Source organism: Pectinophora gossypiella, chromosome 27 (genome assembly GCF_024362695.1).
Source record: "Pectinophora gossypiella chromosome 27, ilPecGoss1.1, whole genome shotgun sequence".
In the NCBI taxonomy this organism is placed as follows: Eukaryota; Metazoa; Arthropoda; class Insecta; order Lepidoptera; family Gelechiidae; genus Pectinophora; species Pectinophora gossypiella.
In genome coordinates this window covers 3,730,812-3,740,678 of record NC_065430.1, presented here as the reverse complement: position 1 = coordinate 3,740,678, position 9,867 = coordinate 3,730,812, and the positions used below count along the sequence as shown (strand labels likewise).

General features: G+C 43.3%; 1 protein-coding gene across 1 annotated transcript in view; it reads left to right on the top strand.

Moving 5' to 3' along the window:
* The window catches only part of LOC126379030 (1-phosphatidylinositol 4,5-bisphosphate phosphodiesterase epsilon-1-like), a 119,746-nt gene that overhangs the window by 94,443 nt on the left and 15,436 nt on the right, over positions 1-9,867 (top strand). Inside the window, exons 23-30 of the mRNA XM_050027618.1 lie at positions 221-351; positions 1,576-1,669; positions 3,159-3,254; positions 5,087-5,196; positions 6,005-6,144; positions 6,898-7,088; positions 7,831-7,956; positions 8,780-8,961. Coding sequence (XP_049883575.1) covers positions 221-351; positions 1,576-1,669; positions 3,159-3,254; positions 5,087-5,196; positions 6,005-6,144; positions 6,898-7,088; positions 7,831-7,956; positions 8,780-8,961 — 1,070 coding nt within the window. The remainder of the gene's footprint in view (positions 1-220; positions 352-1,575; positions 1,670-3,158; positions 3,255-5,086; positions 5,197-6,004; positions 6,145-6,897; positions 7,089-7,830; positions 7,957-8,779; positions 8,962-9,867) is intronic.

Genomic DNA, 9,867 nt, shown 5'->3' with positions numbered 1-9,867 from the left:
GATGGGTGACCACAAAACAAAAAGTTTTCATCTCGAGCTCCTCCGTGCTCCGACTGCATTGGCAGTCGTTAATAACCAATCCGCACTGGGCCCGCGTGGTGGTTTAAGGCCCGATCTCCCTATCCATCCATAGGGAAGGCCCGTGCCCCAGCAGTGGGGACGTTAATGGACTGGTGATGATGATGTCCTTGATGTTCTAACTATCTTTCCTTGCCCCCAGGTGTTGCTGACGGGCTGTCGGTGCGTGGAGCTGGACTGCTGGGACGGAGACGATGGTAGCCCGGTCATCTACCATGGTCACACCTTCACCACCAAGATACCATTCAGGAGAGTCGTTGAGACTATTGCGAGGTACGTAAAGTGCTTAGGTTATGTATTCGCCCCGATTCCTGCAGACACCTCCTAATTTTATTTTAAGTTATACCCGTCATTTTCTTATCAGCCGAAAAGGAAAGGGACGGATGATTGTTAAAAAGTTAATTTCAAAATGAATTAATAACCCGGGCGAATACACGTAATGTAGGCATCTTGCTGGTATGTAATCCGTTTGGCGTGCTGTCTACTTAACCCTGTCAGGTTATTGGCCAATGTAAAATTTGTAGACGGTTGTTTTGTGTTGTGTGCTTCTATGCTGTTCTGGGAGCAAATAAAAAACATAGAACACGTTCAGCTGCTTGTCTTCCCGGGCATGTCGTAAAAACCGACAGAGGGATTGCGTCCTCTAACATGATGGACTAATGTTATGGGCGATAGGCTGATCCCTTATCACCATAAGGTTCATCATATCCATCTTAGGACTTCGTATCAACAGTGGCTGCAATTTGTCTTTGATTACTTGTGGCTCTGCCCACCCCATTTGGGATTACGGGCGTGAGTTTATGTATGTATGTATGTATGTTGTTTTAGATTTCTGCTTAAAATTGACGTGTATTCCATAAATTGTATGCCTGTCGATTACCCGTCCCTTTCTTTTTGGCGGATAAGAAAATGACAGGTATAACTTAAAATAAAATTAGATGGCGTCTGCAGGAATTAGCACCATTGTGTATTTACTCGAGTACTTTATTTAGAATTTTAAAAATATATATTTTTTAGACTGTGTTGTATATTATTATGTAATAATTTTGCATATGTAAAATATATAAAAGGAGAAACTGACTGACTTGACATATCAACGCACAGCCTAAACGGCTAAACGCAGGCACTTGAAATTTGGAAGGGACGTAGCTTAGGTACCGTAGAGGTGCACTAAGAAAGGAATGCCCGAAATTCCCACGGGAACGGGAATTAGCGGGAAAATCCTTTTGTATGAAAAATCTAAATCACATAAGTTAGACGCTTGAAATTTGGCATGCTTAAAGCTTAGTTGCAACAGAATATGACAAAATTCCCACGGAAACGGGAGTTAGCGGGAAAAAACATTTGTATGAAAATATCGAAACCGCGTAAGTTTGATGCTTGAAATTTGATATGCACTCCCTCACACACAAAGATCTCTCTTTTATAACACGCCACGCGGACGAAGTCGCGGGCAAAAGCTAGTGTATAATAATTTTGTTACCTTATTGTCACCAGGAGTGCGTTCGTGGCGTCTCCGTACCCCCTGATCCTAAGCATCGAGAACCACTGCAGCCTGTCACAGCAGCAGGTCATGGCGAGCACCTTTGAGGTCAGTTATTATTACATAACTAGCCCATATAGACCCACTGGGCACAGCCAGGACACCGTGTGTCCGCAGACCTGGTGGGGTTAAAATGGCCACAAAGCAAGAGTGAAGGCGCTTCTCCTGCAGGCATAACTTGGAAGTGTTTTTCTTCTTGTCCTTATAATATGTATTATATTGTAGGTATACTCCATACCCCCTCCGGTTGATTGAGGGGAGGCCTGTGCCCAGCAGTGGGACGTATACAGGGTGTTAGTGACATCGTAACGAATACTCAGGGCGATGATTCAGACCATGATTCTGAGTTAATGTGTGCAGAGTTCAGTCACCCCATACTTTTTTGAATATTAAGAAGATGTTCTCTACATTTTTTCTTAAAAGTGGGTTTTGAGGTAACTCTGCGTAGAGGCGGTGGTATATCGTTTCCGAAGGACGTAATATACGATCCCGACGACCCGATTACTCTAGCCATAGAGGCAGCCAATCAGCTCGCGACACCAAACACTTCAGGTCCCCGATACCGACCCCGACGACGTGGTCGACGATTTCCCTCATTCAGCGCTTATCGCTATCGACCCACTAGGGTCGATTAATTCTTTCAAATATTTTTCCTCTCAAACGACACCCTGAGCCGAGGTTCGCGCCCAACTGGGCACCCTCAGGCCTGTTGTCTTAAACGTTGTACCGGGTGAGAGCCTTCAGCGCTCCCCATTTGTCCGGCCAAGTAGTTAATGCCATCTGCGGCAATCTACAATAAGTCACGTCAAAAAATAAATTAAATAAAAAGGTGGTATATCGTTCCAACATTTGTTGGCTCGGTAACTAAAACCACCACGGAAAGCGGCTGTTCTGTGTCGTGGTATATGCATCGCTATTGAGCAAGACCTCGCAGATTCCCGCCAGGACAGATTTTTATAAAGATAAATATGTACTTTTTATAAAGTATACACTTTGGTACCATGTCACATTAACTTTTTAGACAAATTCAACTGTTAGGCCTCAAACTGGATGACAGCGGCAGCGGCGCGGCGGCGGCGGTGCGGGGAGCGGCGCGTTCAAATGCTAAGATTTATATTGAAGTGTTCTCGATGGCAGCGGCGCGGGGAGCGGGGTACGAGCGGTGTCTCTGCGTTTGAAACTCGCCTTTTGGTTTCCTTTGTTCATTATAGGGATTCGGATCTTCTTTTGCCCATAATAAATCGTACGAAACAAAAGAACTACAATCGGAAATGCGTTATCGCCGTTTCGACATCGCGTTCATTTGAGACACAACTCTATACCGCCGCAAAACCGCGCGATCTGGCCGCTGGTATCGAGAACGGAACAGCTGCGGCCGCCGCGCCGCTCCCCGCGTCGCTATCGCCGCCGCGCCGCTGCCGCTGTCATCCAGTTTGAGCCCTAAGTCTCACTAAATGTCAAATAATGTTAGTGCGACAGAATCCTAAAGTGGGTAAATTATATTGCTCATGACTGTACCCTCTCCGTGTTCATCCAGGCAGTCTTCGGAGACAAGCTGGTGACGACATTCCTGTTCGAAGCTGACTATACCGACGAACCACGCCTGCCTAGCCCGGAACAGCTCAAGTACAAGGTAAGGGGTATTTGAATTTTCATCAATAAATACAACATACATACATACATAAACTCACGCCTATTTCCTACCGGGCTAATTAGAGACTATGGAATTCCATTTGCTTCGGTCTTCACACACTCCTCTTGCTTCCTCCACATTCATCAATTGTTTCATACACGCACGCCGGTTCAGAGTAGATCGTACTGAACCTTTTCTAAGGACGTCTCCAATTTGGTCAGTGCACGTCCTTCTAGGTCTTCCTCTGCCAGCCCTACCACTAACCTTCAATAAATAACTAAGGAGTTAAGGGGGACACTACCGTCTTCACCATAAGGGCCCGTGCCTAGGGCCCCCGTTCTTGGGGGGCCCCGAAGGATCCACAATTTGTCTCACACGTTTATTCTCAAAACATTTTTGTCAGGCTCATTGCACTTTTTTCACAAACCAGGAATCTTTATCAGTAGGTTAGATTTACAAGGCATAATATATCATATACTACGCTCGGTTCTCTATTTTTACTCATAAAATTTTATGTAATAATTTACCATGGCATACTGTTACTTGTCCTATTATTAGTTACGCATAGTATTAATTTGTCATAACTTTTTAAGCATAATTTTGAAACTCATAACTACTATAAGCATAATAACTAATGACAATAATGATATATAAGCATAATTATTATAAGCATAAAAATTATACTCCAAATAAGAAAAGTTATGACACAACTTTAAACATTTTCGAAACTTACTTTTTCCTTGGCTGCATTTGATTCATGATTGTGACTTTTTATATTTTTTGACACTATTTCATGCTGTTGGTCATCATTCAGTATACTTTTCGTGTGTAACATAAACATGCTTGCGGCGTAGAGGTGGCCCGAGGGCCACCCCCGCCGCACCCTAACCTACTGTTATGCCTTGTAAAAATTATGACAAAACACTATTTATTATTCTAAAAAATAATTATGGATACCTATTTATATGCGAATCAAATTTATACCAACAAATATTAGTCCAAAAATAAGTTATATCTAACAAACCAGTATTCCTAGATGTTATTATGGTAAAGTACTATTATGCTAAAAAACGTTATGCAAAAAGGATTATAATAATTAAAATTATGACAAAAACATTTATGCATTTTAAGATAATCCCACTACGCTCATATATTATCGATGACTGCGACTTCTCTCGCTCAAGGGCTCTTTTTTAGCCGACTTCAAAAAAGAAGGAAGCGAGTTATTGCCATTAACCGGACACGGATCCTGGAAACCACATGATGTCAATTATGTATGATCCAAAAATTTTTTTTTTTTTGACGTGACTTATTGTAGATTTGCCGCAGATGGCATTAACTACTTGGCCGGAGTAATCCAAACATGAATTCAAACTCATAAAGTCGAATTCGGTGGTTACTCTGCTTACCCCCTGTGGCAAAAAGGCGTGATTTTATGTATGCATATTTATTACGGTAACAGTACTTCTATCGTGTGGATTGTGAGGTGGATTACCAACCTCATCAACCCTGGTGTCAGGGTTATTACTGACCCGCCAAAGGCCCCTGACATGGCTCATGTAACGATTACTTACATCAGTAAATAGTGACCGGGACCAACGGCTTAACGTGCCTTCCGAAGCATGGATCATCTTACTTTTTTGACAATTAGCTGATCAGCCTGTAATGTCCTAACCAAACTAGAGATCACAAAGTGTTTTTTGTGATTTGTTCCCACCGGGATTTAAACCCGGGAGCTCCGGATCGTGAGCCCAACGCTCAACCTCTGGACCAAGGAGGCCATTAGATAGTCGTCCAAAGAACGTGTATTCAAATTAATGTTTTTTTCACAGGTGCTAATAAAAAATAAGAAACTGCCCTTAGTGGAGGCAAGCCCAACAGTGGGCTTAACTGGAGCCAGTTCAGCTCAAGGATATGGTGGAGTACTAGCTGGAGCGTTCAGGTGAGATACCCATACGGTCACGAGCATTAATATGTATACACTTTGGTACCATGTCACATTAACTTTTTTGACAAATTGAACTGTGAGTCTCACTAAATGTCAAATATGTTAGTGCGACAGAGTCCTAAAGTGGGTACATTATATTGCTCATGGTGTTAGTGACGTCGTAACGGAAACGTTGAAGGATGATGCAGACCATGGTATAAGATGACCAGGTAAGCTCAAAACTGACAGCTAGCATTTTCAAGGTTAGCCCAGCTGACGTCATCCCACCCTGCGTTGCCATTTCGTAAAAAATAAATTACCCACGTCCAATGTTGTTTTGTACAGTTGTAATTATCTTTATATATGTGACAAATAATATTAATTAAATACATTAGTCAGCAATTCACTTTAATTTTCAATAATAAAATTTACATAATTAAAACACATAATAACGGGTTCTTACCGCGTTTCGGGAGTCTCATATCCCCATTTAAACGCGGTAAGAACCCGTTATTATGTGTTTTAATTATGATAATAACCGCGTAAACTTAAAACAATGAATAAAATTTACGTCCTTGGAATGTTGGAGATACCAATTGAATGGTAACACTTACGTCATCAAAGGGCTAGCAATGGCGGCTTGTCATAGGATTGAGCATACCTGGTCTTCTTATACCACGATGCAGACCATGAACCTGAGATGAGATCAAGTATAATTTCCCGTCGCAAAAGTATAGAACAGAAAATAATTAAATAAAAACACTACAATTTTCATTACTTTCCCAAAAAGAAATTCCATCCATAGTCTTCTCTTCATTCCTAGGTCTAACGGGATCAGGCACACGAGCGCGTCACTTCCAGAAGCTTCTAGAACTGGGTCCGGCATGTCGCAGCAGTCTGGCAGCTCGCTGGCGGAATACTTTTCTGACGAGGATTATGATGAAGACGACGAAGACCTCGATGGTTAGTATCAGATCCCGAAAACCCGATCACTCTGGCATTCCCGACGATCCGATCACTCTAAAATTCCTGACGACCCAATTACTTTAGCATTCCCGAAGACCCGGTTATTCTAGCATTCCCGATTACCCGATTACTCTGGCATTCCCGATAACCCGATTACTCTGGCATTCTCGACGACCCGATTACTCTCGAATTCCCGACGACCCAATTACTATAGCATTCCCGACGACTCGGTTTATTCTAGCATTCCCGACGACCAATTACTCTGGCATTCCCAACGACCCGATTACTCTAACCATAAAGGCAGCCAATCAGCTCGCGAAAAACTTCAGGACCCCAATACCGACCCCGCCGGCGTGGTCGACGATTTCCCTCAATCAGCGCTTATCGCTATCGACCCACTAGGGTCGATTAATTCTTTCAAATATTTTTTCCTCTCAGACGACGCCCTGAGCCGAGGTTCGCGCCCAACTGGGCACGCTCAGGCCTGTTGTCTTAAATTTTGTACCAGGTGATAGCCGGTCCGGACAAGTAATTTTATTAATGCCATCTACGGCAAATCTACAATAAGTCACATCAAAAAGAAGTTACTTTCAAAACATGAAATAATTATTATAGGTCAATATAAATGTCAAAAAGCAATATTGCTTTTTTAGATGAATTGCTTTGGTATGGCCTTTTTAAACCCCCGGTCAAGCGTACTCTAAACCGGCGAGCAGACATGAAGTTAATTATGAACTTCATTTTTTCCAGAAAAAGAACTCCACAAGATCCTGAACTCTATGGAGGTGGACAAGTGCGGTCGGACCTCTCTGTCGCTCTACCAGAGTTTCCGCAGGAGCGAGGGAGACGGCGAAACCTCTGGCAGCGTCAAACACGCCCCTACGAGGAAACGGAGCAACCAGATCGCTAAGGAGCTTAGCGATATGGTTACTTATGTACAGGTAATATGCTAGTTATTGTCTCGTCTCAACTATGCAGATCTTGTATATGGCCTATGCATTTAGATGGTTATTGGTGCTAATTCCTATAAATACCATCTAATTTTAATTTAAGTTATATCTGTTATTTTCTTATCCGCCGAAAAGGAAAGGGACGGGTAATCGACAAGCATAAAATTTATGGAACACACGTCAATTTTAAACACAAATCTAAACCAACCGTCTAAAAACTTTACATCAGTCAATAACCCGACACAGTTAAGTAGACAGCACGTCAAACGGATTGCATACCAGCGACGTACCTTTTGATTCGCCCGGGTTATTCATTCATTTACTCATTCTTCCTAAAATTAAGAGCTGTGAATCATCCGTCCCTTTCCTTTTCGACGGATATGAAAATGACGGATATAACTTAAAATAAAATTAGGCGGTGTCTCCAGGAATCGGGGCCATTATCAGTTCTCAGACAGTTAATCCCATGCATTCATATCTTCTAAATAATCACTAACTATGGAGGTGGACAAGTGCGGTCGGACCTCTCTGTCGCTCTACCAGAGTTTCCGTAGGAGCCACTCACTTCCCGGCTTTATAAAAAAAAAAAAAATTAAAAAAATAATAATTTTATTTCAGACAGATGCCCATATTTGTTAGTATTACAAAAACTTAAAAACTATGTACCAAAACCAAACAATAATATATATATATATATATATTTGTTATTGTATGAACCAAATAATTGTTTCAGGCTATTAAGTTCCGCGGCCTCAACCCCTTGTCGCCTCGTAGCTCGATGAAGCAACCAGCGCCCAGCAAGGACAGCGCCGGCTGCAGCAGCTTCGAGTCCAGCGAGAGCAGCGACAGCACCGGCACTGTGAGTGATTCACCACTTGGCCGGACAAACGGGGACCGCTGGTTTGACGTTTGACGGCATTGCGCACTTATTTTTTTCACATGCGCAAATGTCAAATTGCAATATTGCTTTTTTTAGATCTTCTTCATCTATCGTGTGGGTTGTGAGGTGATTACTAACCCCATCAACCCTGGTGTCAGGGTTATTATTGAGCCGCCAAAGGCCCCTGACATGACTCATGTAACGACTACGTACTAACATGTTGAGCTTTTTTTAGATGAATTGCTTCGATGTGGGTTTTTAACCCCCCCTAGTCTTTCATTATCGGCTGATACCTTAAACGGAGGCATACCCGGGACACTTCAAACAAAAAACCTTTTACACAGACACGCCACATTGACGTTATCGTACACAAATCAGTGTGTGTGGCGTCTGACGCTTACCCCGATACCGACCCCGCCGGCGTGGTCGACGATTTCCCTCATTCAGCGCTTATCGCTATCGACCCGCTAGGGTCGATTAATTCTTTCAAATATTTTCCCTCTCAGACGACGCCCTGAGCCGAGGTTCGTGCTCAACTGGGCACCCTCAGGCCTGTTGTCTTAAACGTTGTACCGGGTGAGAGCCTTCAGCGCTCCCCATTTGTCCGGCCAAGTAGTTAATGCCATCTGCGCCAAATCTACAATAAGTCACGTCAAAAAAAAAGCGCCTTCCTGGTAGAACTTAACAACAGCTATAATAAGACCAAAAAAAAAGGCTAAAATTTGTGAAATAAAGAATTTTTTTTTTAAGACCCCACAGGGGGAGAGTTATTCCTTATTCCACGGCTATGTGTTGCCCACAGCAGCTAGCTCCCCCATCAACGCTGTCCACCCGCGGGCGCTGCCTGAACCAGCCAGCCGCCCACCACCCCTGCTACCGCTGCTCCTCAGTCAACGAGGCCATCGGCAAGAAGATCTGCAGGAAGCATCCGATGGCGCTGATCGCCCACACTGAGACGCAGCTTGTCAGGACCTACCCCGCCGGGTGAGTTGAGAGAGATTTAAGTCACGTCTTTTTTTAAAAAAAAAGAAAGGAAAACATGAAACAGTAGGACTAGAACCCTGTGCTAGGAGGTTTTCTGGCCACGTCTTTCCCTCAGTTTTACAGCTAGTTACATAATATGAGGAGCTCGGTGGCGCAGCGGTAAACGCGCTCGGTCTTCGATTGTTGAAGGTAAGCAACTTTCGCAAAGGCCGGTTATAGGACCACAAAAAAAAGTTTTCACCTCGAGCTCCTCCGTGCTTCGGAAGGCACGTTAAGCCGTTGGTCCCGGCTGCATTAGCAGTCGTTAATAACCATCAATCCGCACTGGGCCCGCGTGATGGTTTAAGGCCCGGTCTCCCTATCTATCCATAGGGAAGGCCCGTGCCCCAGCAGTGGGGACGTTAATGGGCTGATGATGATGATGTATGTATGGTCGAGGAAATGGATTCTGGTAGGGCTCTAGCTAGAACATCACCGATTGTGAAATTGGTCGGTGTACTGCGGAACGGAAGGCGATTGGGGCAACCACCGTTCTACACGCCCAAAACAAATTCTGAATGTCAATTGGAATCTTACTGTCAAAATGCCCCTTAAAAGATTTAGTAATCTTATGTAATCGACTGACTTGTAAAGCAAGTTTATTTTTATTCCGGGTATTAACAGTGTGCCGATCGCTATTTTTTGCAAACAATCCTATATGTTTTTTTACATATACTTATTAAGTTTTCAAAGATATATTGTGATGCCAATGTTTAAATATTAATATTTTGTGTGATGCTCTGTCGCGGGGCCACCACCTCCAATTCTGTTGAAGACGATATAGATTACTGTACGTACCATGTACAAAGTAACACACAGCGTTCGAAGGACTCCAACCGCTTATTATTAAATACGGTCACGAGTACC